The sequence below is a fragment of the Kwoniella shivajii genome, chromosome 3, assembly GCF_035658355.1.
Source record: "Kwoniella shivajii chromosome 3, complete sequence".
NCBI lineage: Eukaryota > Fungi > Basidiomycota > Tremellomycetes > Tremellales > Cryptococcaceae > Kwoniella > Kwoniella shivajii.
This window is the reverse complement of record NC_085910.1, coordinates 511,877-538,438: the sequence shown is the minus strand read 5'-3', so window position 1 is coordinate 538,438 and position 26,562 is coordinate 511,877. Positions and strand designations below refer to the sequence as shown.

The 26,562-nt window shown below is 43.3% G+C and overlaps 9 protein-coding genes across 9 annotated transcripts; 5 read left to right on the top strand and 4 right to left on the bottom strand.

The window, feature by feature from the left end:
- Positions 1 to 133: 133 nt before the first annotated feature.
- Positions 134 to 1,803, bottom strand: IL334_002416 (uncharacterized protein; the record flags this gene model as incomplete). Its single annotated transcript, XM_062934162.1, has 3 exons — positions 134 to 712; positions 814 to 1,194; positions 1,255 to 1,803. The coding sequence occupies 3 exons, from the start codon at positions 1,801 to 1,803 to the stop codon at positions 134 to 136; spliced, it is 1,509 nt and encodes a 502-aa protein (XP_062790213.1).
- Positions 1,804 to 2,090: 287 nt separating this feature from the next.
- Positions 2,091 to 3,796, top strand: IL334_002415 (chorismate synthase; the record flags this gene model as incomplete). Its single annotated transcript, XM_062934161.1, has 6 exons — positions 2,091 to 2,180; positions 2,246 to 2,323; positions 2,388 to 2,840; positions 2,951 to 3,273; positions 3,371 to 3,529; positions 3,634 to 3,796. The coding sequence occupies 6 exons, from the start codon at positions 2,091 to 2,093 to the stop codon at positions 3,794 to 3,796; spliced, it is 1,266 nt and encodes a 421-aa protein (XP_062790212.1).
- A 224-nt stretch (positions 3,797 to 4,020) lies between these two features.
- IL334_002414 (uncharacterized protein) lies at positions 4,021 to 6,895 on the bottom strand (the record flags this gene model as incomplete). Its single annotated transcript, XM_062934160.1, has 10 exons — positions 4,021 to 4,164; positions 4,256 to 4,466; positions 4,570 to 4,786; positions 4,852 to 5,028; positions 5,107 to 5,284; positions 5,365 to 5,421; positions 5,495 to 5,706; positions 5,835 to 6,304; positions 6,362 to 6,791; positions 6,889 to 6,895. 10 exons carry the CDS (start codon positions 6,893 to 6,895, stop codon positions 4,021 to 4,023), a joined length of 2,103 nt encoding a protein of 700 aa, XP_062790211.1.
- Positions 6,896 to 7,483: 588 nt separating this feature from the next.
- Positions 7,484 to 13,087, top strand: IL334_002413 (uncharacterized protein; the record flags this gene model as incomplete). The annotated part of the gene is made up of 12 exons (XM_062934159.1): positions 7,484 to 7,752; positions 7,817 to 7,958; positions 8,026 to 8,794; positions 8,863 to 9,014; positions 9,079 to 9,178; positions 9,256 to 9,517; positions 9,574 to 10,129; positions 10,195 to 10,257; positions 10,318 to 10,500; positions 10,561 to 10,733; positions 10,786 to 10,856; positions 10,914 to 13,087. The coding sequence occupies 12 exons, from the start codon at positions 7,484 to 7,486 to the stop codon at positions 13,085 to 13,087; spliced, it is 4,914 nt and encodes a 1,637-aa protein (XP_062790210.1).
- Positions 13,088 to 15,082: 1,995 nt separating this feature from the next.
- Positions 15,083 to 17,633, bottom strand: IL334_002412 (uncharacterized protein; the record flags this gene model as incomplete). Its single annotated transcript, XM_062934158.1, has 11 exons — positions 15,083 to 15,269; positions 15,343 to 15,389; positions 15,459 to 15,514; positions 15,607 to 15,722; positions 15,821 to 15,982; positions 16,073 to 16,141; positions 16,208 to 16,305; positions 16,391 to 16,553; positions 16,662 to 16,744; positions 16,806 to 16,909; positions 17,012 to 17,633. The coding sequence occupies 11 exons, from the start codon at positions 17,631 to 17,633 to the stop codon at positions 15,083 to 15,085; spliced, it is 1,707 nt and encodes a 568-aa protein (XP_062790209.1).
- An 852-nt stretch (positions 17,634 to 18,485) lies between these two features.
- IL334_002411 (uncharacterized protein) lies at positions 18,486 to 19,759 on the top strand (the record flags this gene model as incomplete). The annotated part of the gene is made up of 7 exons (XM_062934157.1): positions 18,486 to 18,495; positions 18,584 to 18,742; positions 18,818 to 18,908; positions 19,011 to 19,217; positions 19,290 to 19,368; positions 19,475 to 19,576; positions 19,682 to 19,759. 7 exons carry the CDS (start codon positions 18,486 to 18,488, stop codon positions 19,757 to 19,759), a joined length of 726 nt encoding a protein of 241 aa, XP_062790208.1.
- A 514-nt stretch (positions 19,760 to 20,273) lies between these two features.
- On the bottom strand, positions 20,274 to 21,169 carry IL334_002410 (uncharacterized protein; the record flags this gene model as incomplete). The annotated part of the gene is made up of 4 exons (XM_062934156.1): positions 20,274 to 20,367; positions 20,429 to 20,512; positions 20,616 to 20,706; positions 21,043 to 21,169. The coding sequence occupies 4 exons, from the start codon at positions 21,167 to 21,169 to the stop codon at positions 20,274 to 20,276; spliced, it is 396 nt and encodes a 131-aa protein (XP_062790207.1).
- A 3,215-nt stretch (positions 21,170 to 24,384) lies between these two features.
- Positions 24,385 to 25,005, top strand: IL334_002409 (uncharacterized protein; the record flags this gene model as incomplete). The annotated part of the gene is made up of 1 exon (XM_062934155.1): positions 24,385 to 25,005. The coding sequence occupies one exon, from the start codon at positions 24,385 to 24,387 to the stop codon at positions 25,003 to 25,005; it is 621 nt and encodes a 206-aa protein (XP_062790206.1).
- Positions 25,006 to 25,646: 641 nt separating this feature from the next.
- On the top strand, positions 25,647 to 26,129 carry IL334_002408 (uncharacterized protein; the record flags this gene model as incomplete). Its single annotated transcript, XM_062934154.1, has 1 exon — positions 25,647 to 26,129. One exon carries the CDS (start codon positions 25,647 to 25,649, stop codon positions 26,127 to 26,129), a length of 483 nt encoding a protein of 160 aa, XP_062790205.1.
- Positions 26,130 to 26,562: the final 433 nt, after the last annotated feature.

Below are 26,562 nucleotides of genomic sequence, written 5' to 3'. Positions count from 1 at the left end.
AATAATGTAATCAAGTCGGCCTTCACGTTGTATGTTTTATTATATTAATTTATAAGATACCAGATTGATTCTTGTTTGTACTTTTATATGCAATCAATGATTTTCCGGAAAACGTCAAAGCAATAGTATCAAACTAAGTGAACAAAGTTTCCAATTCAATCAAAAGATCTTTTTGAACCCATCCAGCTGAAACGGCATGGACTATCATCCAACTTCTAGCCAAAATCTGATCAACTCCATTATCTCCAATATCTTTCTTTGACTTGTCCTTCCCTTCTGCCAATGGTATCTTGGGTCCAATCTGATCCACTTCAATTTCAACTTCATTTGTAGTATTCGTATTTGTTTCTATGTCATTTTTCCATTGATCACCTAAGATCCAATTTTCACTTATATCTTTAGCCACTACACCCATTATCCATCTATGTCCAGCAACTCTCATTGCAGCTCTTGCCAATTCTCTCAATATCGATATTTCGTTTGAAGACAATTGTTGATCAACTATCAACAAAAGACTGAATATCCAATTAAAGTAATTCGATGATATCGGACAATGTACTCTTGTTGGTTCTTTAGGTTTGACTGGTGAGGAAGGTGAATAGTCTGGTTGAGTAGGAAGGAGTTCTGGTGATGAAGGATAAGGAGGAGGGAGTTGGTTAATGGATTCAGATATCCAATGAGCAAAATGCGACAATACACGTATTGCTTGTGGCTTAAAAGAGGAATTGCAAATTAGCGCCAGTTCACAATTTTGAGCTAATGGCTAAGATTATCATGAGATGTGATTTACTACAACTCGTCGAATCAACTCACCGAATTAAGCCTTTGCAATATACTGAATAACGGTTCCCTTACAGGTCCTATCCTTTTCTGATTTCCATTACTGGTTTTGCCCACTATAATCTTCTCTTCCACTTCTTCTTCTGATTCCTCATCTAATTCCATATCCTCTTCTTCGCCTTCTCCCTCAATCTGTTGAGGGATGCTAGCATTCATCATTTCCTCCTCGGTCAATACGTGTTTTGCTTTTGCTTTTGCTTTTGCTTTTGCTTTTCCCTTTGTATTCGAATTACTAGGTGGCAAATAACCATTCACGAAAGCATACCAATCTGGTCTTCGTCCTGCTAGCGGGATCGGGGGATAATGTGCTGGATAAGATAATTGTTCAGAGGTTGAAATCTGTTCTTGGACGTGCTTTTCGTTTATTTAGTCAGCTCAAAGTGCAATATGGACGAGCATCAACGTGGGACTTACTTTTCTGTAGCCTTGGAAATGAGTGGGAAATACGGATTCCCAACTATCCTTTGGCAAAGCAGGATGTTTTTGTTTTGAGCTTTCACCATTCGCATCAGCTCTGACTGCTGAGCTTGAAGGATTGGTTATCTGACTTGCGGAGGATGATAAAGCTATCTGACTATACGGATTGGTGACACTTTTGTAAGAAGGTAAATCCCTATTATCCCTATCTACCATAGCTAGATATTGTGATCCATCAACAGGTGTTCCATCGAAATCTGCTGGTAACATCCCTATCGGTAAACATTGTGAACGGGGATTACGTTTCACATCCTGTCCCTCTTCTTCTTCTTCTGGTTCATCATCATCATCATCTTCTACTTCATCGTGCTGTATTTTGTCATTGGATATCCGCGCTATATCAGTATTGACTTGAGTCGCATGATTTGAAAATTGATTTGATGAACCACTTGGGTTGGAGTAACTATTCGAGGTCGTTGACCCATCATATTCCATATCTTTTCGAGACCTTTTGCGTCTGTTTGCGTTCTGCTGTGGTCTAGCCATGATGCTCGATGTACATATGGATGAACGAAGGAGTCGCAAGGAATGGATGATATGGGATGTGAGTATGATGGTATCGACGATATTCTGGTAGCTATAAGTTATACTCTGTAGTATACTGATCAGGCACGGGGTTCACCGATGACTTTTTTCTTTCGACTAGATGATATAATCGATAATTCAGAAAAATCCTACCTCGTCCGAAATATCCATTCGTTATACCTCTTCTTCTTCCTCTTCTTTCTGTTTTCATCTAATCACGTTCTAAACTATCATCACAATCACCAAAAATGTCATCTTTCGGCAACAACTATCGGGTACACACTTACGGTGAATCGCACTGTAAATCCGTTGGCTGTATCGTCGATGGTGTACCTCCAGTAAGTTTCACAAGCCTGTTAATGGAAATATATAAAATTAAGCTAAACAGGAATCTATGTAATAGGGACTTAGATTGACTGAAGAAGACATTCAAATTCAACTCTCTAGAAGAAGACCTGGTCAAAGTGATATCACCACAGCTGTAAGCGAACATTCCAATCACACTTGAGGGTAATAGCTCATGAGAGTGATGGAAAAAAAATCAGCGATCTGAATTTGACACTGTTCACCTTCAATCTGGTACAGAACATGGAGTTACACTCGGTACACCAATTGGATTACTTGTTCACAACAAAGATCAAAGACCACACGATTACGCTGAGACTGATTTATACCCTCGACCATCTCATGCCGATTACACCTATTTAGCTAAATACGGATTAAAAGCTTCTTCGGGAGGTGGAAGAGCTTCAGCAAGAGAAACCATTGGTAGAGTAGCTGCAGGTGCTATCGCAGAGAAATATCTCAAAGAAGCTTTCGGTGTGGAAATAGTAGCTTTCGTGGCTAGTGTAGGTAAAGTTACATTACCTTTCCAAGATGAAGAAGATGAAGTATTGGGTAAAGAATATATGGATTTGGTCAAATCTGTCTCAAGAGAAGAAGTAGATAAAGAAATCACTAGATGTCCTCATAAAGAAACTAGTAAGAAAATGGAGGAAGTAAGTGATCGATTGACTATCCGCCTCCCTTCCTCCCTTTTCTTTGGTCAAACCTTTCTTTGACCTTATTTATACAATGTGTACCGAATTGCTAAATCATGAACGCATAGGCCATTCGAGCGGCTAAGGCTAAAGATGATTCACTCGGAGGATCAGTCACCTGTGTAATCCGAAATGCACCTGCAGGACTCGGTGAACCAGCATTCGATAAACTTGAGGCTGTACTTGCACATGCAATGCTATCTATTCCATCAACCAAATCATTCGAAATTGGATCTGGTATTAGAGGAACTACTTTCCCCGGCTCACAACATAATGATCCTTTCACCGAAGGTGTTGACCCCAGAACAGGAGAGAAAACATTGAGGACAACTACCAATTGGAGCGGTGGTATCCAAGGTGGTATTTCGAATGGTGAAGATATCTATTTCCGGTTAGTACTGTGCTCTACCTCTTCCTCCTTATTCACCCCTTGTATATCGCAATTAGGCCATCCCCATAACTGATTCTCATGTCAATGAACGATACAGAGTCGGATTCAAGCCTCCTGCTACTATCGCTCAAGAACAACCCACAGCAAGATACGATGGATCTTCAGGTGTTTTAGCTGCTAAAGGTAGACATGACCCTTGTGTAGTACCAAGAGCTGTACCCATCGTCGAGACTATGGCTGCTATTGTTGTCATGGAGTAAGTATAGCCGTTCATTCTTCTGTCTTCTCCATCCCACCCAAGTATGATTGCATATGATGAAATCACTAATAATTTTTGCTGATTCATTTTGCTTATTGCAGTATGGTTCTCCAACAACATGCTAGAAAATCAGTCGCTTCCCTCCTTCCTCCCCTCACTCACTTACCGCCAACCATGGTCCTTCCCGGTAAATCTACCGTGCAAGCTGTAGTCAATGGAGAAGATGTCGGAGCTGTACAGAGTCAAAAGGTTGGTGAAGAGTAGATCACCTCATGAATAGCAGATAGACAAGTAGCATGCATCATCGTCATCAGGAAAATACTACTTGTAAATTGAAAACGTATGTGTAACGGTGTTAGCAGATGCCATGCTTGAGACGTCTCTTCCTCTAAGGTCTTGTCAAGGTCTTGTATAAGATCAAAACTTAGCCAGTCCGAACCAGCCTTTCAGTCTCTCAAAAATCCCTTTTGTAACATGTGGTATATTCTTTAAGTATGAAACCGTGTGACGTCCTTATCTTCAGCCCCAGGCCTATAATTGAATTCGTCTCGCAATGATAGTAAGCTGGTAGGTACTTGGTTCATGTTCTCACCTCTACACTGAGAATTTGATTGGTTGGCCTTCTTACGATCCTGCACATGAGATGGTCCAAGTTCACACATATGTCAACAAATATGAGCGTACCTTCTTGCTGATCGGCGATCATAAGCGTGTTAAACTCACAGAGTCTGAATACCTGATTTCACAGATAAGATTCCCCAGTTCTCCAACGGTGAGTGAGCCAATTTCAGTCGGCTTCCCCTGAATGTCGATTACAGTATTTCTCAATTCTTGTTCTGTTTTACCTCGTGTGTCGATCCCCTTCAAGTCCAGATAATACTTGACGGCAGAGAAGGCAGCTGATCTTGATCTCCATGCCGCATACTTCGTTATACTACATGAAAGTTTGCAGGGATAAGTGCCCATTCTCCCCCAATCTCCTACGTTTTGTGATACATCGTTGACAGAGTAACAAAGTGCAGTTTGTCAGAACTTACTGTCTTTGGATTTCTGGTGTAAACATCTCTTGAGCTGTTTCGTCTCCTGACTTGAAAGCTGCTTCAATGTTCCCTACACTACCGACCGTCTTTATTCGATCCAGTTGACCTTTTGGATCAAGTTTTTCACCATTAGAATTGATGAAATAAGATATATGCCAAGCCGTATCACCGCTATCATTATCCATAGAGGATTCAAGGACGATAAATCCCTCTCCTAGAAGGATATGGGTAAACAAACATGACTCTGTGTATACTGAAGGTATACGACCTTGTACTCACCCAACACTGATAACACATATCGATGGTCACTACACCTAACCCAAGCATTATCTGAGATATATAGCGCTGTAGCTGGACTGATCGTCGTCGTCGGCGACGTCACATCACCTGTCTCCTCCGAATATGTGACACTGTAGCTGTCTGCGGAATGTTCGGTATCTTTTTGATATTCTGTTGCTGTGTACGATGTAGGTTAGTACATACAGTATGGCATCAGGTCCGACTTGATTCTCAACCTGTGGCCAACTGACGTACCAGATTCATGCTGCCCCCCACTACCTAGACTGGGTATACCACTTTTCTCAGGGAGAGCTTGTCCCAATAGAGTTGGCTCGACGTCTAAATCTCCCCAGTCCGAAAGTATGTCTACCAGTTTCAAGACGATACAATCCTGTTTATTCGTCTTAGGGGAAAGCCGGAGCCCTCTGCCCACCTATAGTACGAGATCAAGCTTCCCAGTCAGTCGAGTTCTTCGCCAGACCTACATTTCAAGGGGACACTGTGTCATCTTACCATTTGGATAAGAAGGGGTTTACTTTTCGTGGGACGAGCAAGTAGGATACAATCAATCTGAAACAGATCAAAGTATCAGCGTGATGCTAAGCTCCGTGTGACATTTCGTCATTGGCTACGCCAGACTCACTTCGGGGATATCAGTGCCTTCAGTGAAGATTTCACAATTAATTAAAACCGGAAAATCTCCTCTTCTAAAAGCATCCGTGATGCTCTTTAGTTCATTACGCTCCGTCTTCCCAGACACATATCTAGCGTCGATACCCGCTGTGACGAATGCCTCAGTAAGATCCGCGACATGCTCCAGATTCACACAGAAGCATAAAGTTGAACGTCGATCAGCTGAGAATGTGATAAAGAGAAAAAGCCAAGGTCAGCCTCCACTGATTGCGCCAATCTTAGTTTAGGGTGAGAGGCACTGTACTCAAGTACCATGAAATGAAAAGAGAGGAACAGGATAGTCAACTCACAACATTTTTCAAGCCAGCTTCTCACCACCAAGTCATTCACGTTTTGCATGTTCACTTTGTTTGCTAGGCCTTTGATTTGATAATCTTTGTTACCTTTCTTCACGGTGCTCAAATCTAGGAAAGCTTCTACCTTAATGGGCTTAGGGTGTGACAGCCATCCGTTATCGAGCATATATTTCACGTCTCGACTAAACACTATATCTTCAAAGACATGACCGAGTGCGACTTTGTCGTATCGTTCAAAGGTAGCTGTGAAACCTACGATGGGCACTTTGACCGATTTGCACTTTTCTGAAATTGACTCTGTATGAGATGGTTCATGTATTGATTGATTGAAGTAATGAAGAACTTTAAGGTAGCTGGCAGATATCGCATGATGGGCTTCATCAACAATCACCAGACTGAATTCTGTAGGATCGAATCTGGCCAGTGTGGAGGGAGTTTTGAGACTTTGGACGGTTGCTATTGTTCTATATTGACCCTCAGCAGTGTGTTCTATACACTGCACAAAAGGTGGACAAACTCACATATCAGCTTGTCCACTTGCTTTTCTATGACCTTGTGCCACTTCCACCGACCAATCATCTCCTAATATTCTCCTCACAGATGCTTCAGCTTGATCAGCCAAATTGATCCCATCCAACATTATTAGTGTCTTTCCTCTTTTGTTTCGTATGAGCGGTGCATCGCTGTCCTCGTCAGTGATCGAAGGGTACCGTGCTTGTCGACTAATGATGGCAGGGATTAGACATGTGAAAATAGTCGTTTTCCCACTACCAACTGGAAGGGAAACACCGATCCTATTAAGTCCCGAGTCAAGAGCTTCGACACATGCTTGGATCGCCTCTTCTTGATATGGCCGTAACGTGATGCTTGGCGCGGGGGCATTTGCGAGTGAATCTTCTATAAGCAAACCGTTTTGTTGATATGGGTTAGCTTGATTGTCTTCTGTATGGACTGTATGGATAAGTTGTGTTACAGCTGTTGATGTGAATCGTCCGTGGGTATGAGTCTTTGGGAGTAACTTGACTTGATGCACGGATTCAGCACTGACGAGGCATAGCGCAAGCTGTGTTCAAGGGGTCGGGGAACGAGCCGCTTTCCCACAAAGTTTCTGAGCACCATTCCAACGATGTCAGGTAAGATTGAGACTGTGTGTTGAGATATAACGAAAGAAGAAGATTCATCGGAGAGCATATTTCCATCCCATCAGCCTTGAGATTTCCATCGTTTTATATCACCACGCAATACAAGGGTAAAATGATTCCTCAAAACAATCTGGGTCCAAGCGAATCAATTCACCAAACCTGAACTTCTGCCACAACTCACTCGATGATTTCTGCCATATGGGATTCACGTGTTTGCCATTTACGTAATATTTTTTGAGGGGGATTGCGACTCCACTATTTGTGTTTTCGTTTTGCCGCCCTAACTGCATTATTCGCATACCCAAAGCAACGAATATTATCTCCTGCTTCATATCCCATGCGTCCTTCTCTGCTTCCACTGTTCGAAGCTGTACAAAATCACTGTAGCTCACATACCTTTCGTACTCTTCGAATGCCAAGGAGCATGACAGTAGATGTCAACATAAAAGCTATATCCTTGTAATCAATACCGCTTTGACGACCATTGTAACGCGTCGGAAAATGTCGACCGAAATAGGCGATCAGATCATCGTCGATATCTCATCTCGTCCCTATTCAGGTTCATCCCAGCCTTTGCCAACCACACCTCCAAAGACCGATAAGACCAGCTCCATCACTACACCACAGCCAGAAGCAGGTCCGTCCACCCGTAGACGCACCCGAACTTCCGATGTTCATCTCGACGAACCTGGTGACTCTGTACCGAAAGTGGAGGTAAAAGAGGAAACAAAGGAAAAGGAAGAGCGAAAATACATACAGCCAGATCACTTGTGAGTACATCAAGGCAAATCATGCTTGAACGAGATTTGCGGTAAGCTGAATGTCGTTTTCTAGCTACCAAACTACTAATCACCCCAACCAAGCTGGGGTCACTCGCGGAATCCCAAAGATAGGAGATGGATCATTATCTCCTCACGATGATCCTCATGCGCTTAGAGGTATACCGGTTTTCAAACCTACGATGGAAGAGTTTCAAGTAAGTCATCACAGTATTTCATCCATACATTTACACCCCAGAAAATGCAGCTAAACTGTCTATATAGGACTTCGAAGCTTATGCGACGGCAACCACTGAATGGGGACAGTATTCTGGTATAGTCAAGATCGTTCCACCCGAAGAATGGACCGCAGCTGTTCCTCCCATTTCAAAAGCTACTTTATCCACTCAAACGATCAGAGTTCCAATACAGCAAAACATATTCGGGTCTTCGGGTTTGTTCAGGATAGCCAATGTACCTAAAAACAAAAACAGGCCATTGTCGGTAAAGGAATGGTTCAACAAGTGTAAGGACAAGAAGTTCGCTGGACCCGGACCTAAAGATATGGGTAAAACATTGAATAGAGATTCTAAAGAAGCTATAGAATGGCGAGCGAGGAGAAATGCGGAGATCAAAAAGGAAAAGGAGGAAAAGAGAGAAAAGAAGAAGAAAGCTGCTGAAAGGAAAGCAGAAAGACAAGCTGCTGCTTCAGCCAAAGAAGAGGGTCAAGTGAATGATGATGGAGAATCGAATGAGAAGGAGCAAACCGAAGACGTTGATACAGGCGATCCAACATCTAATGTCCCGCCTCTGGATCATTCGAGTACCTCAACTCATTCCTCACCTGAGCCAACAAATCCTACTACCCCAGAAGCCGACGACGAGTCGAAGGCAATCGATCCATGGTACAAGACCTTTAAACCTTCAGAAGATTGGCTACCACCTGATACACGTCCAGAAGATTATACTGTTGAAGCATGTGCTGCATTGGAAAGGCAGTTATGGAAAAATTTGGGATTAGGAGAACCCAGTTGGTACGGTGCTGATATGGAGGGTGAGTCAAACCTTTCGCTTTATAGCTACCGTAGTGTTGACGATCCGACAATTGCATCGCAACACCAGGATCTCTATTTGTTGACGAGAAGACCCCTTGGAACGTTGCCCATCTACCTAACCTCCTGAATAGGTGGGATCTCAAACATTTACCAGGTGTCAATGCACCATATCTGTATTTTGGAATGTGGGGTGCTTCTTTTGCTTGGCATGTAGAAGATGTAAGTTTTCAGTTACAACTCAGGTACCAATCAGTCCCCAACATTCAACTGACAATGCATTCAGATGGATCTTTTCTCTATCAACTATATCCACTTCGGCGCTCCCAAGTATTGGTACGCTGTCCCCCAGCTGCAAGCAGAAAAGTTTGAGCGTGTTCTCACAGGTATGTTCAGCATTTTCACCCCTGTGTCTCAGCTGTCACGCTGAACCGACGCTCATTTTACCGTACTCGCTTTCCAGGATACTTCCCGGAGGAATCCAGGAACTGTGACCAGTACCTGCGACACAAATCGTTCGCAGTATCCCCTCAGCGATTGGCCGATGATGGAGTCCACGTTAATATGCTTTTACACAATCAAGGCGAGTTTGTCATCACATATCCTCGGGGCTACCACGCAGGTTTCAACATGGGATTTAATTGTGCCGAGAGCGTGAATTTTGCGTTAGAGAGCTGGGTGGAGTTAGGCCGACGAGCCAAGTCATGTCAGTGTGTGACGCATAGGTAAGTCATCATGACTGTGTTCGCTTGATGCTCAGGCTGACAATATCTTTCCCTAGTGTACATATTGATGTGGACGAGATGATTGCAAAAGAAGAAAAACGCCTCAATGGACAACAAGAGCTGCTTGACGCAATCGCTGAGGAAAGGCAAAATAAAAAGCCACGAAAACGGGTGATCGATCCTTCCGGACCTCCGCGCAAAAGGGTCAAACGCGAAATTGCAATCGCTGGCGACGAAGCAGATGAGACCATAGATATGGATCAAGAAGAGGTGCACAATGCTGCAAAAGTAGCGGTGATGAGGAAGAAGAAACCAAAATCATTCATTGATCTTTCACCCTCAAAGTCAAAACTCGAAACTGCAATTGTCATAGGAAACCCGGTCTACCCATGTCTTTTCTGTCCTTCCCTCGAACTCGAAGGTCTACTCCCGGTGTTTGAGCCAACCGATACGATAAAAAATATATGGAAGCCTCGAACGAAGAGTATTCAAATTCATCATCAGTGCGCGTTAGCGATGCCCGGTATAGGTATTGAAGACAGAGAACTCGATGGGAAGCTACTCACATACGTCGTAGGCCTGGAAAATATAGAACAGGCTAGGTGGAAATTGGTAAGCTCTACCGAATCCGAACAGCTTCCCGTAGAAACAAGGCTAACAAAAAGGTAACTTCACAGAAATGTGGTGCTTGTCAAGATAACCGAGTCGCAAAGTCAGGAGCTAAAATACAATGCACCAAGGTGTGTTATCTCACTCTTTCATTATCGAATCCCTGAGTTGTATTGATCATGTGTCAATAGGGCAAATGCCCACGAGCATACCACGTATCTTGCGCTAAGAATCACGATGCTACTTCACTCAAGATCTGGGAAGTCGAAATTCCTGTTCTTCCTGCCGAAGGGGAAGAGCCGCTACCGGAAGGTGCCCCAATTCCAATGATTAAAGATATCAAGGTTGAATTGCTCTGTGCCTTGCACAATCCTGTAAGTTGAGAGAAATCGATTACATGCTATCGACGAGGCTGATTGTATTTTGCGCCAAAGGAGAACAAAGCTCAACTTGAAGAGAGAAAAGCGAATAACTACAAGCAGAAAGTCATGTCCGTTCCTATTGGCTCGAGCATCAAGATCAAAGTTAGAGGCGGAGCTTCGCTGGAATACACGTTGTTAGAAATTAGAGAACAAACGCAAGAGGTTGTTATTCAGGATAATGCCGGGTAAGGTTACATGTTATGTTGCCGAGTCTCAAAGCTAACACAGCGTCATCAGAGAGAGCGCAGTCTACCCTTGGTTTAACATCGACTTCAGACCTGCTTCCACGATGACAGAGAACGAATATGGTAAGCCTAAATCCGTTGTCCTGCGCTTTGGCTCGTGTTTCAGCTGATTGTTCCCAGCTCGGATCCACACCCATGTTCGAAGAATATCAGAGAACAGATCAACCGGTACTACACCTGTCGCAGATAGATCAACCTATCCTCAAAAGCAACCACCTTCCGCTATCCCTAGACCTGTGCTCCCGTCTGTGCGCAATGGAGACCTCAACGTTCCACGCCCTCACCTTCTTCCTATATCACAACCTCACTCGGCTCCTCTGAGACTTGACCAGATGCTCAATCCAAAGAGCGAAGTCCCTTCTCGAGTCTTCTTGTGCGAAGATCCTCGTACTGCCGGCTATATCCCAAAGAATTATCCACCTCCTTTGCAGTATATGAGAACTTCCGTACCGAGCCCGTTCGTCAATGGGCGATCCGTTCCTCATCCAGTTCCGCCCATTGTCCAACGTCATTACTATCCGCCTCAAATGACCTACGCCCCTCCAGGACTACATGCCCAAATCGCGCCTTATGATTCCAGGGATCCGTACAGTCGCCCACTGCCTCCATACGAGCGAAGCCATCATCTTCCAAACCATCACATGCCAATGGATACTTCTAGAAGATCAAGTTTGACCGATCAACCGCCTCCTTTGATCATGGCGAATGGGCACCATGTTCTACCACCGGTACATCAGATGCATCCTCCTCCCCATGCCGCACACATTAGAAGTTATGCAGCTCCTCATCGTATCAATGGGTCGCATCCATATCCGCCTCCGTCAAATGGTTATACTCCTTCGCAACAGGGTTCTCACAACCACACCCTCTTGCCCACCAACTCGAATACTTCATCCACGAACGGGGTGGGTAAGATCGATCTCGGTATTCAAAGGATGCAAGCCCTCATGAACACCCTCAGACCGTTAGTTGTCCCTGCCATCCACTTGGCCGGCACAAATGGCAAAGGCTCGGTCTCAGCCATTCTCGAATCCTGCCTTATGGCGGCTGGATTGAATGTCGCTAGATATAATTCGCCTCATTTGCTTGAACCTAGAGATGCTATTCGCATCAATGGGCGACCGCCTTCTCGACAAGCTTATATGGACGCTATCACCCTTGTTGAAAATTTGAACCGCCAATACAATCTACAAGCGACTACCTTTGAAGTTGCTACTGCCGCAGCTTATCAGATAATCAACAATATTCTGCCTTCGATAGACATTATGATCATTGAATGTGGGATGGGCGGCGCAAGGGATGCTACCAACGTGATTCCTGATGATATCAAGGTGATATCTGGATTAACAGCTGTCGGGTTAGACCATACTTCCTTCCTTGGTAGTACTATAGTTGAGATTGCCGAAGAGAAATCCAAGATTGTCCAAAATGGTGGAACACTTGTACTCGCACCTCAAGCTCATCAAGATGCAATTTTAGCTGCTCGTCACGTCGTAATCTACAAGAATGCGCGAATCATCGAATCATCTAGGTCCGAGGAATTACCCAGACCTACTCCTCCAATGTCACTACGACCATTCCAGCGTCCAGCTCCCAAACTCGTTAGAACTCTATTACCTGACCTGTCTGGATCGCCATCCAAGCAACGATCGGGCCGAGTGATTGTTACTGAACTCAGCCTTGGGGGACAACATCAACTTGATAACCTCTCTCTGGCGATATCGATACTGCACGTCCTTCGAAGTGACGCTCGTGCAAGATCTATTCAACCGAAATTAGGTGGATTGACAGATCAAGTCGTTCAAACAGGAGTTGGAAGAGCTGAATGGGCAGGTCGATGTTCCTGGATCGAATACCGAAATTTACCGATATTAGTTGATGGAGCGCATAATTCTGATTCGGCAAAAACATTAAGACAATATATCGATTCCTTAAATTTCGGAGATAAACCAAGACCACGAGTGAAGTTCATCGTATCGTTATCAAATTCACCTGGGAAATCAATTGAAAGTGTTTTAACACCTTTACTTAGAAAGGGTGATGAGATAATTACAATGGAATTTAGTACTCCAATTGAAGGAATGCCGTGGATCAAGTCTACACCATCGGACGAAATTGCACGTGTAGCAAGTACGATTGTGGGTCAAGGGAATGTCAAGTTTGGTGGGCAAGGTATAAACGGATTGAGAGATTTACTGGATCAACTCCATCAGCAAGCGGAAGAAGACCTCATAGTCGTCTGCGGAAGCTTATATGGAGTTGCAGATGTGTATAGATTGTTCACTGGTGTTTAACAAAAGAACATGTAAATCTTACAAGCAACGGTAAAGTACGTCAAACTGAAAGGTCAATAGGGGTTCAGTGGAAAGACGGTCTGTGGGGCGTAAATAATGTCGTTGAAGTGTTTTGTTTGCTAGAAATTTTGTATGTTATGTGTCATGTGATGCAGATGTGTGTTGCTAACATGTCCACGGTGCATATACGCTGTACAGAACGCAACAATCATGATTGGCTTGAATGAAGAGGTGCATGGTATTACCAATTAGATAATTGATCATTAAGCAAGCGTACGATGTAATTATCAGTATGCCTTATTCCTCCAGAGTCACAAATATCAGCTCATTAATGAGAAAAAGGGGGATGATACTTGGAATTCTACACTTCCAATTTATGATTCAACTCACCAAGAAGAATCATCAACCAAACAGGAGGAACCCATTCTGATTTCGATTGTCCCACTTCTATTGATCGATGAAATGTTGTGACTCTTGTCGTGATCATCATAAAATGGTAGGCTGTCGTGCGAAGATCATGAAGAGTCTTTCAATTTTATTTTTCTCTGGTCGTCGTTCTTGGAAAGAATACTCAATCGATACCCGAGTGATCTTGTTGTTGGTACCCGAGTGATCTTGTTGTTTGTCAACAAATGGCCGGCTTATTCCGAAGCTTGAATGCAAACACAAATGACCGGGACCTTGCCTGATCCCAGTTATATGATTTTATGATATATCTATTTAGATGCATACACCAAGTTCCATCCGGATCAAAGAGCCCTTCCCGTTCTTCTTTTTACATGGAGGATGCTGTACGGATTGGAGAGGATGGCCACCGTTCGTTCCTCGTGATGGATACATGGGTTTTCTTTATTATGATAACTTATCTCGGACAGAACCCAAGTGCATCAGTCACTTAGCACCATTTCCACATACACCGATAAGGGATCGTTCACTCACCTGACGATAAACGAATCCAGCCAAAGGTATGAATTGTCCAATCCCATTATCCAACCAGTAGATGGTTATATGATTAATAAGCATACTGAATAAGAAAGTACAATTGTGTAATGTGAAAATACCTTTGGTAGCATTAGAGTCCATACGGAATTTTGTCAAGCCAAAAACACCTCTAAAGGCTATCTCGTAGACCAAAGCTGTAGCTTCTGGCACGGTCTTTTACCTACTATAAATCATGAATCAACGAGTGTCCAACCTGAAGATATATCCGCGAAGTATGACAGGGTAAGTCTGGTCTGCTTACTATTTGGATCCTCCGGAGGGAGATAGACAGTACAGCGATGAGAGTATTATGAGATCAGCACAGCTTATGATTTGAAGGATGTCAAGGACAAAGTGAGTGGGCGTCTTTCGCTGGATAATGATGCGACCAAGGGCGATGCATTGCAGATCGGATTGTCATCTACGTGTCAGTGTGGATAGAAACCTCACCGAGCAGAATCATCAACCAAACAGGGGCAAACCAGTCTGATTTCGAGCGACTTGTGTTCAGGACTGCATAATAGGTTGAAGTCATTTTCGCTATTCTCGTTTGCTCATCTGTGTATTTATGAGTAGTCAGAAGTTCCACTTATACTTTCATCCATTGATCGAGAACGTTTGATTGTTTGTGAATATAATCGCATGGTATGCAGCAACATCATCAAAATGTAAAACAAGAGCTCTCGGTACAAATACAACCGCTACTATGTTGTCGTCTTCTCCATGCTCCGAATGCGGCTTACTCCGGTCCCCTCCTGCATCTCTTCTGTTCTGCACTCCTTCGGCAGCTTCGTTGCCAGGATCCCTCCAACTCGAAGCCCCCGAGTCCATGCTCATCATCGCTGCAGTATCCCCTCGTCTTCTTACCAGTAAGCGTCTGTACATCAAGAAGGATAGCTATACATGACTATAGCTCGAATATGAACGCGAGAACTGTACAATCAACAAAGTACAATGAAGTATAATCAATCATACAGAAGTTCCCAATCAAGAATTTTAAGCTCTATAAATGCTTTATGCTCTATTCACTACTTCCTTCTCTTTTTGAGCTACTTCCTTTTCAGCTTGTTTGGCGTGTCTTCTATCTCTCCATTTCTTACCATTCTTTATTACTATGATAGGTAATGGTATACCCAATATACAGATTCCGGAAAGTAAGACAAAAGTCCATCCTGCACCAATCGCTTTGTATATCGTTTGACTATTGGTGTGTATAACAAGTTGATCAGTTGGAATTCCAATCCGCGAAATACACCTGAGCACAGGCTACTTACATCACTGCTACTCCTACAGCACCGAATATACATCTTACCAAATTGAGCTAAACGAGCAATTCATGTCAGTACTGTTTTATGTTGGTGCTACTTTCGGATGTTGGAGGATAGCTTACAGAAGCGGAAACTGCGCCTCCTTTTCCAGGTTTCACATCTTGACCATAAACCGTTGCTATGAGAATATTCGAACGTCAGCAATCTCTCTTCTGACTGTTGTCAAATCGAAGCATCGACTTTGATGCAGACGAGTCGATATACACTCACCAGTACCGATAGTACCCGTACCTAAACCCATGAAAAAATTGACGACTAATGTAGCTGGTAAAGGAGCTTTAGCCTGCAAACACCATCCTAACGCAGTGACAGAGACCAAGAATAATCTAGGCCGAACGAGAAAATCAAGGATCAGTACTAGTTTTTCTCTTCGATATACCGACTACTTTTTCTCCCGAGGCTGATACGTCAAATAACAACTTACACGGTGAATGGAGCTATACACCTCAATCTCGTATATTCAATATCGAATTCATTGGGTTTCTTCCTATAATCCCCTCCAACTCTTTTCTCTTCTTTGCGGAAGTAATAATCGATTTGTCTCCCATTTAATTGTGCCGAGCAAATTGTTCCTACACCTGATGGTCTGTGGCGGGAATAGAATTTGATCAGCTTCTAACAATTCAATTGCCCGTAGATGACGCCTCCCAAACATATCAATTTATTGATGACTTACAGATAACAAAGACCTATTTTCAATTCCGACAGTCCATAGGTATTCTTCAAAGCAGTCGAATAGACCGTTCTACGCGGGCACACATTTAGTATTTTTTCACGCTAAAATCAGGAACTTTCGAACTAAGCTACTCACAGAATGGAGTAGAATTCAAGGTAAAGTAGGGAAACGAAAACAAACGTCAAGATGATCTCAGGACTCAATAACATCAAGAAAGCTGATAGAGGTTGATACTACAAGAGAATGAGACCAAAATCTATCAGCTATTATTGTCTGTGTAATGAACGTTTCATGAGCCGGGGAATCAGCGGGACTTACAGGTTTCTTAGGTGGCCTTTCGATAATTTCGCCTTCCTCACCACTTTCCCTTAGTTTCTTAGCCATCTTACGCCTCTGAATTAAAATCATGGGTGATGCACTGAGTGCCGGAGGTGGAATCGATCCATCACCAACTAGTGATCGAAGTGTTTCAGGGAGAAATCTGTATTTGACATTCCGATCAATATCAATATCAGGTCATGTCATTCGCCAGGCTCAACAGACAAAGAACGTTCGTGATGAGCAACGCCACCAGACACGAGTGACTCACAAAATAAGCGGAACTAACACTACTCCTGTGGCGATTGCTAAAAACCAGAAAATACTCCTCCAACCCAACGTTTGAGTGAGGACCTGAATATTTCGAGTGAATATCAGCAACTTTCTTTTTCGATAGAGAAAGGAATCAACGAACTGCACCCAAAAACGGGCCTATCGCTGGTCCAACCATCGCACCTGCTTGGAATGCAGCAGCATATTTGCCTCTTTCACGAGGTTCTGCGACGTCTGTAACGCATCCTGCAAAAAAGAAAATGATGGATTTGGATCAATAACGCCGGTCGGTCGATTTTCGGATTCTTCTCAAGTTTCTGCCACCAAAAAAAAATTGACGAGACTCACCATATCCTATTGAGATGACTGCACTCCCTCCTGTAGCTTGCAGTATCCTCATCACCAGTAGTAGCCAATAAGCATTTGTGGGACAAAGTGCTAATCCTATATTGGCACCCAGATAAAGTATCAAGGTCGAGATGTAAACGGGTCTTCTACCGAACGAATCTGACATTGAACCGAATATACTGGGTGTTATAGCTTGGAACACTAAATAAACTGTGACAGCTTGAGATATATCACTTTCGGTCTTATTGAACGCCGTCGCAAGAACCGGTATAGCAGGAACGAATATATTTGATGATATAGGCGAGAATATTCCAGCCAGTCCACCAAGAACGACGATCAATATCTTTGTAGATTTGGAGAACGCTGAATAGGGCTTGGAAGAATTGGTAGTAGTGGTTGCTCGTAAGGGAGGGAAGGGTGCGGGGGCAGCTGGAGGGGGGTCGCTAGGTACTCCAGCCGCATTGTGTGTTTCATCCTTGTTTGCCAAGCTATGTTGGACTCTGGTAGATAGTCGGGTCTCTGATTGCGTCATATGTCCTGATTCATCTCCAACACGCGTTGGACTTCGTGATAGAGAGACATTCTCGGATGTTGTTGCGGATGTCGATTCCTCTCCTGCCATCTCCCTTATCTGGATATTTTTGGTGTGTATCTGTTATCTGAGGTTCTTTTTCGCGTATGAGCAGAGGCACACTATGCGGAGGTAACTTCCTGCTACAGGCTCTCTTTCCTCTACTTCTTATTGATTGATTTTTAACTGGCAAAGATTTCGTTTTCGTTGGTAAAATGCGTGGCGAGCAGTATTGTTTCTGAAAGAATGACAAAAGCTTTGTAGCTAAACGTTTTGTGTTCTTCCAATGCGGGAAGCTCGGGGTCGGCGATGTATGATCAGTTGGCTTTGTTGTTCTGAAAATGCGAATTTCATCATGAACACAAGAAATGATTTTGCTCGATTAACGACATCACCACCCGTCAGAAGCTGGATGACGGCCAAAAATCCTCCTTAATGAGGATTTGGAGATGCGCAAATAGAAATGCGGTTATTTTAAGATAATCGATCGATTTTGACGGTCATCACCGATATTCCTGCTAAAATGAGATGGCGGCCGAAATTCCAGTGATCTACATCGGCCGATGCTTCTCTATGTTCATCGGATCTCTTCCGAGAATATAGGAGCCTCGGCGATAAGGAGTTTCAGCGACTTTTACATATGGTGGTCGCGTGGGTCACACGTGCTCCGGGGGCCGTCAGTAATCTACGATGTATCAAAATTGCAAAGTGGAGGTCGCTTTCGTTTCATCTACAATCGCCGAGGTCCGAATATGATGTTTAAGTAAGCGTAGTTACAATCTCGAGCATATACAATCTACAAATATATAAACGAGCAACCAAATAGGACAACTTTGTCATCGATCAGTATCCTCCTTCGAGTCATCTCTAGTGTTCTCGCAGACCCGCAAAAGTATACACAAAATGTCCGGTGGTACGTTCACATTCAATTAATGATTCAATGGATCTACTGCCTCACCTAGTTGCTCAAGGATTCTACTGACAGAATCAACACGATATAGATTGTTGCAGACTCCCTCCCGTTCAAGCTGAATACACAGCTAAGGGAACTTACACCACTATTGGTGATTTGAAGACTTACGCTGTCGGTCCCGAAGACGCCAAAATCGCCGTCGTGATCGTATATGATATCTTTGGTTTCAGTCCTCAGGCCACGCAGGGTTAGTGCAGAGACATCTCTGGTCTCGATAGGGAAAATAACTGATTTTGCTCGAATGTAACTGTGAATCAAATAGGTGCCGATTTACTTGCTTCTCAAGGATACAGAGTCTTATTACCTGACTTCTTACTCGGCAAATATGCTGATGGAGCGATGTTTGCACCTGGGTAAGTTGTTGGGTGACCTATCATATTCACAATCGTTCTTTCGCGATCGTATACCTCGCAAAATCGGATGCTGATATGAAATGCTGTTCACGTCTTTTGCAGAGGTGAAGAAAAAAGAGCAAAGTTCTTCTCCGCATTCCCAGGTGCTATCTCAACTCAATACGAACCTCTTGCTAAATTCGTTCAATCGATCAGAGAACCTGGTACATTCGAAAAAGTAGCCGCTGTAGGATGCTGTTGGGGATATAAAGTCGTTGCTGGATCCAATAAGAATGCTGGTGTAGATGCTATCATTGGTACTTCTCCATCGTAAGTAGAGGTCTCACTCTTCTGCATTGGAAAGAAGCGTACGGACGCTGATGAATATCGTCTTTCAATCAGATTCGCAGCTCCAGAAGATGCTGAAAACATCAATGTCCCCCTTCTCCTACTCCCCTCAGGCGGTGAAGATATGGAAGTTGTGAGTATATCTCTTCACTTCCCAAACGTCTTTCTTCGGTCGTGCCCTTTTTTATGTTTATTTCTGATGCGAGACTGATCAATAACCTATACCAAATTTCTGATAGATGAGCGCTATCATCAAATCGGTAGATCAGAAAAATCCAGGCAAAAACTTCTTGAAGCATTATTCAGATATGCCCCATGGATGGATGGCTGCTCGTGGTGATGTGAGTGACGAATAAAACTGCAATCATCCCATCTGCGCTATAGTTCTATTACACTGCTTTCAGATGAAAGCTATGGATGGCTGACTTGGGTGAATGCCATATTAGCTTTCCGGTGGTAAAGCTACCGATGCTTACGCTGATGGATATAACGTCGTCGCTAAATTCATTAAAGACACTTTTTAAGCAATCAAAGTGCAATGGTAAGGATCAGTTGGCAGATGGTCGTATTTATGCCTTGACGTATAGAAACTAGATGTAGAGGGAGAGGCTACTAGCAAATATAGATAATCAGAAGTAGACAGATCAGTAAATGCACTTTCATGGTTATCAAACAAGGTCGTATCATCGCATCACGTGTGATTGCCCATGATTGAGAGTATCTTGAATCCTAGTTGATGGTGATCATTCTGCTTGCCATCTGAAGAATCGTGTACAATCATGCATGAATCGTATATAAACACAAAGCATAAAAAGAAACAAGTAAATTCATCTTCTCAAAGGCTTGAAAAATCCTCGATTAAAGGGAAAGAGCAAGAAACGAATCAATCGTAAAATCATAGAATAATCAATTCAAACTATCCTAAATAAGATAAGCAAAAGAATATGAGCTATGACGAACCAATTTGGCTATAAGGGAAGGTATGACTTACATACAAACGAAGCAAAAGGAAACCGGGCTAGATACATGGCAAGTGAATTAGAAATCAGTCTTGGTATTTGCACCTGATGAAGCGGCACTTGACGATTCTCTGATCGCAACAAAGGATTGAGCTAAAGAAGCTGGTTTGGCCCTAAAGCGAGGATGTCAGCTTACACTTCGTATGTGAGTCTTTGAGAAAAATCGAAGCTCACTTTACGAAATGACGCTGTTTAGCACCCGCCAATTTAGCTGTACAAGGTGATTGCAGTTGATCCGTTGGTGATATCGTAGGTTTGCTATGGGAAGTGAGCGTGAGTGTCAGTCAACACGATTAAAGGGGCAGCAAATATACGATGCACGCAGAGCGAGCATGACATGAGGCTAGAATGGTCAACTCACTTGGCTTTAGCGAATCGTTTGGCTAATAAAGCCTTTTGACCTAATCCAGCAGCTGAAGCAGCCGTCATTTGTCCGGGTACGACTTGGTTGGCTGATAGTATTCGATAATGTTAGCTATTGGTCAGTCAAGTTTGTATTCCTATTTCGGCTGCAACCAGTGCTGCTGTTTGCCCTAACCTCGGTATCCCTTGATTCTGATCCCATTCATCCAGTCCCCGCATAGTCCTCGTTGCCCTCAACAAACTACTACTATGCCAGACCGAGATATGACTCCTCTCCATAGCCCAACTACTGAACCTGTGCTAGCTTCCGCATCCCTATCCTTCTTTATGCCACCTCTCCGCTGTCATCCCGCCGGGGGCCCATGTCTATATCCGTCCACTGTTTACTTCCACTCCTGATGACCGCTGAGCGGAATGTGACTTACGATTAGCTGTACCCAGAGGTTTTACAGGCTGAATGACCTTTGCTTGATGTTTGGGATCGTGCAAAGGTGTGATCGTGGGTGAAGCCGAAGTTGACTTGTTCGGTGTAGAAGATGAAGAGGAAGACATTGCGGATAGATTAATAATCGAATTCCTGGATGTTATGTAACGTTGAGTGACAAGTTTAAATGGAAGTCTGTATTGCTTTTTTATTCGAAGAAGATTTGTCAGAATGGTTTTGTTGTTGTTGTTGTTGTTGTTGTTGTTGTTGTTGTTGTTGTTGTTGTTGTTGTTGTTGAGATGAAGATGGGTGGCAAGAATCAAGTATGATACTTTTATATGTTGTGAATCAAAGAAGAACGATCAAAGAGAAGATGTTGAGAAGATCAAGTAAAGACAGTCGCGGTATGTGTATGTTGTTGATTTGTAATGAAAAGGGTGGCTGGTTATAAAAATGACACATGCACTCGGGAATTATCGGAATTAATGGATAAATCATTCAACGTGGCATTTCATATTCCTTAAAATACCAAGTAGACAGTGGCGGACTAAGCATGAAGAGGATGGAAACAAAGAAGGCCATCCATGATGATCGTACAATCTGCTGGCGATAGAATACTACGCCTTCCTCAATGCAGTGACACCGGAAGAATGCAGTGAGAGTTGAGCAGTCTTCCAGACATTCCACTTCATTGGATGAGAGTCAAGATACCACCAAAGGAACGTAACATATCCTCAGAGCGCACCAGTGATTGCATTTATTGATGAAAGTATTCTCTCGAAGCCTTCGATGTGTTGACTGCGGTCTACAGCTCAGGTTATCTGCTTCGTTGCAGCACAACCTTTAGCTCCTTCACTATATGTTTACATCCTACTCCTTTTGATCGCTTTCTTCCAAGCCTACTTGAGCTCCCTTATAATTTCCTGTCTTACATATCACACTTTTTTCCATTTATGTCACCTATCATAATAGCAACACCTGTACCATGTCATCTGCCACTTCTGATGAACATTCCTTATTCAAAGTGACGCTAGCCAGAAGATCTTCGAGCGGATCATCCGTCCAATTCAGTATTCCAGTTCCTCATATCCCCAATCCCGGTCACCCTCATAAGGCATCTGGATGTTCTTTCACTGCCACCGACACATACAGTATGTCACAGTCGGGTATGTCGATGATGGAAAATCTCACACTGAAATCTTAAAACCTGGAAAATCTTGGAAGTACAAGGATTATGATATCTCGATCGAAAAATGGGATGTACCTTCAATACAAGGTAATACTACTACCGCTCCCACTTCAGGTGAAGACTCTTCGTCGCCTTGGAGTAAGGCGAATACCGAACATACAAGGGTCACCAGTCTAGTTTAAACTGGCCTTTGCGTTCAGTAATCGGTTGGCTATGACGGATTGAAATGAACTCATTTATGTCAGAAACACCCGTTGGTATTGCTTTAGCAACGATTCAGATAGCATTTCATTTTCAAAGCAAGGTGCACGAGACTCTAAGGCAGGACGAGCTTGGAAACAAACGACGTTGACATATATAGTATATGATGTCATAAACGTCATGATGAACATGAGTGAGCCTCGCAGTCGATCGATGGGATCTGGTGATCAAGGTCCTTGAATTCAGTAATAGTGATATGTCATGGTCTTGCATGAATATATGTAGGTACATCTCCTGTCTCATCGGTTTTACTTCCTCACAAGATAGAAGCGAAGCAGTATAGGTGTAGACCATTGTGTCAACTTATCTCCTCCCTTTGTACGATATACGTCAGCCACATCAGATAGAAGTATCGTCAGCTTCCCCCTGTCCAGTTGAAACAACAAAGGCTTTATTTCCCTTCAAAGGTTTCGACGGGTGGGAAGGAAAAGAAATTACATCATTCTCTTTGTGCACTGAAATACTGGTAGCTTGGTACAGTCGATTCGCATATAAATACCCCTGATTTCTCCCCCTGATCCAATGTAATTGTTCTACACGATACTGTATAACGACCCGTCAGTGTACTCCATCGCATCGATTGACCATATCGTATTTCGTCAACAACCTTTGAGATTACTATACTGTCACATTGACATGTCATCTGTCAGTTCCAACCATCAATCATTATTTAAAGCTACTGTAATCGATAGATCTTCTCCAGGATCAGCTGTGTCCACATGTTTTGCGGTCCCCCGTCTATCTGATTCTGCTTATCATCATGCTCCCTCTGGATGCTCATTCGTATCCTTCGACGATCACGTCCGGATCCAGTGGAAGAAGCCCCAAAATTTCGGTCAAACGTTTTTGAGACCTGGAAGGGTTTGGGAGCATGACAATTATGATATCACCGTCGAAAGATCAGGAGATCCTTCGGTCTCAGAGAGTCCACCTTGCAGCCAAGATTACGCCCGTCTCAAGCAGATTCGATCGCGCTTATAAATGATCAGTCTATCAAGGAGAATCAACTAAACTACTTGGCGTTTTACATCTAGTGTTGACGTATATCTAGCTTAGCTCTCATTCTCCTTCAACGTGCCGCTTGTCGTCATGTTCATTCCTTCTCCATGTCTTGCTTGAAAAGTCAGAACTATTCTGTCTTGTGACTTAGTAGTTCGTCAGGTGTACTTTATGCATCTCTGACTGGCCTGATACACATAGTATTATGTCTCATGAATGCATAAAAGTGATTATCTACTAGCAACAAACAGGCAACAGAAGCACAAAGGTGGTGTAAAAGGAAGCGTGGATTATGATGACGCACGAGAGAATATCTAAGATATCAAGGAAGACCACTCATATTACACTTCGAGCCCGTAGATCAAGACCTGGAGAGGCCTTCCTTTCAATCAAATTCAAAATTTTCTTTTGTTCGAGAAAGCTTGAATAGTGAGTGCATTTCTGCGTAGCCACACGTCTTCTCAGGTATAGAGGAACGCTTAATCGATCTCTTTCACAAATATATGTTCACGTCAATAGAGTCCAAAGGAATGTTTGATTAGATAGCAGACTACCAGCGCGAGAGTGTCTGGATCTTGAGCGGTGTGGAGCTTTGGATGTAAGGAAGGGAAAAAGCCTGCGAAAGGGGCGTACAGTATCTCAATGACGTTCCTGGAGCAGGTCATCGTCGTGAAGAATTTCAAGCTCCAGTGGTCTTCTATCATCACACCCTTCTAGTTGTGTCCTTCGTGGAAAGAAGGCTTGCTTCGACAAATAAGAAAAACATCTACTCTTGAGCAGTCTATATCAGGGAAAAGGCCGATTACTGCTCGAATTAAACTTTGTACATCAGTGACTCCCATCTTCTTCGGAATCGCAAGCGATTTCTACCATACCAGTCGTATATATCTCACCATGTTAGAGGGGTCGACCCCAATACAACCGGCACTACCATCAGAGGAAGACTTGAGCCCCTCTACAGAGAAAGATACAACAATATCCGATACAGTAGTTTTAAATGTATACGATAATGTGGGCTACAAGAAAAACCACAAGAGGGTTTATGATGAACCTAAACGTATCAATGCCAAACTTGGAATTCCGAATAGTTGGAGAAATTATTCGATCTCTCTATCTTCGAAAGGGCATGATGTTCAGATCGTTTCATACTTGCCAGAGCCTAACTCAGGAATCAACACATATCATTTGACCAGCGACAATCCTTCTCAGATCATTGGTAGATATAACTTTAGTCTAGAGTCCAATGACGGCATGACCGAAGCTGTCTCTCAGATGTTAACTCCTGTGACATCCAGATCAACTAGTCCTGCCATCTCGCTTGAGAATGAAGCAAGTGAAATCCAATCAACGGGTAAACATTCAGATGAAGGTAAAGCGGCTGAGATGCAGACTGTAAAACCTCCATCAACGGGCAGGGGTGACAACATCACCGAGATAGAAACTATCCTCACACAACCTGCTAGGACTTTGGAAGAACAGATGGAATCGCTCGCATTGGGACTCTGGATGAAGTGACCTAGAGTGTGGTCCTATGGATATATTTGGCGTCGATAGCTTATCAGTGGGTGAGAATAAACCATATGGATGGTAATGCATATCTAGAAAATCCTTGAGGTAAACTTTCAGGTTGGGAATCTGACAGCATACTAATCTGTCGGCAATGTAATCATTCATGAGGACGCGATCCTCATCTACTTGTATAATTGCTACTGTATATCATTATACATTCACCGGGGATTCACTTTGATTAGGTTGATTGAGCGCTCGATTAAGTCAGAAAAGCATAGCGTTCCTATTAGGCTGTACGTATCGATATCACAGTATAAGGGCAGAAGATCTCCGATTCGAAGCCTGCAACGGGCAGTAAGATTAGCCTTCACCTTTCATGTTATTGATACTGTACGGCATTCTTCCTCGCAATGCTTCTGAACAATTTGTGGTGTCGACCCTCCTTTCAACAATTTAGAAAGCTCGATTTTAGCCTTCTTTCTATGCATACTCATTCATGTTCAAATATATATCTATATGAATACTGCGCAACCATATTCAGATCGCCGTCTTACCACGTAATACATTGCCGTCCATTTGAGCCAAGCTCTACAATATAGCAAAATTCACCTGACCGAATATCCAATACATACATACGTTCACCTACAATGTCTTCCGAAACCGACGCAGCCCTATCGAATACCGCCAGAATCACGATTTCGGGTCTTTCTTCCTGTAATGGCAAGACGTCCTTATATTACCCTCAAAGTCAAAAAGGTGTGATAATTATGCCAAGCTCTTCAGAAGTTCATTCAATTTTCCCTGTGAAGAAGGGTCTCGTGGAAATTCGATTGAATACAGAGTCGGGTGTTTTATACTCACTTTCTCTTAAAGGCGATAAGGATACTCAGATCGTTGATGGCACAACATTTCAAGTTGATTGGACAAACGATGGCGAAAATGGTAAGGATAGTACAGATGTGGTCACGCCTTCAGTCGGAATTCTTACCAATCAACGAACATCAAATGTACCTTCCGGTCCTTCATCCTTATCTAAAAGGAGGGAGATGTATGATACGGGCTTGAGCATCGACAGACCTTCTAAACGCCCCAATCTATCCAGTAATATCAGTGATTCCCGTAACAGATGATCCTATTCGAAGGGAGCAGGCGAGAATAGGACTAAGTATGGTTCCTTTTCATCCACTCTGAGAGCTAGAACCTCTTGAGAACTGTAAATCCACAAAAAGAAAGACTGTTTCGGGTATCATACAGAGAGATCTTTGCATAGATGTCGCGGTTTGTCGTGGACATACACAACACTGATTATGCACAATATGAAGTGGTAATCGTCCTGGAAGAAGTTCGATCTATTCGTTCATGACCATTGCATTGTCCAAATTTACACTAACATTCTTCCACCAACGTTGTCTTTCGAGCGGATCACCCTTCCCCCCGCATGGAATGTATAAATTTCCCCAGACGTACATGCTCCTCCCCGCTTTTCAGGGAATCTTGATCAATCGTTTTCCAGGGTATACACAGTTGAATAAGGCACTGATTTCGGCGTCACTCGGCGATTGT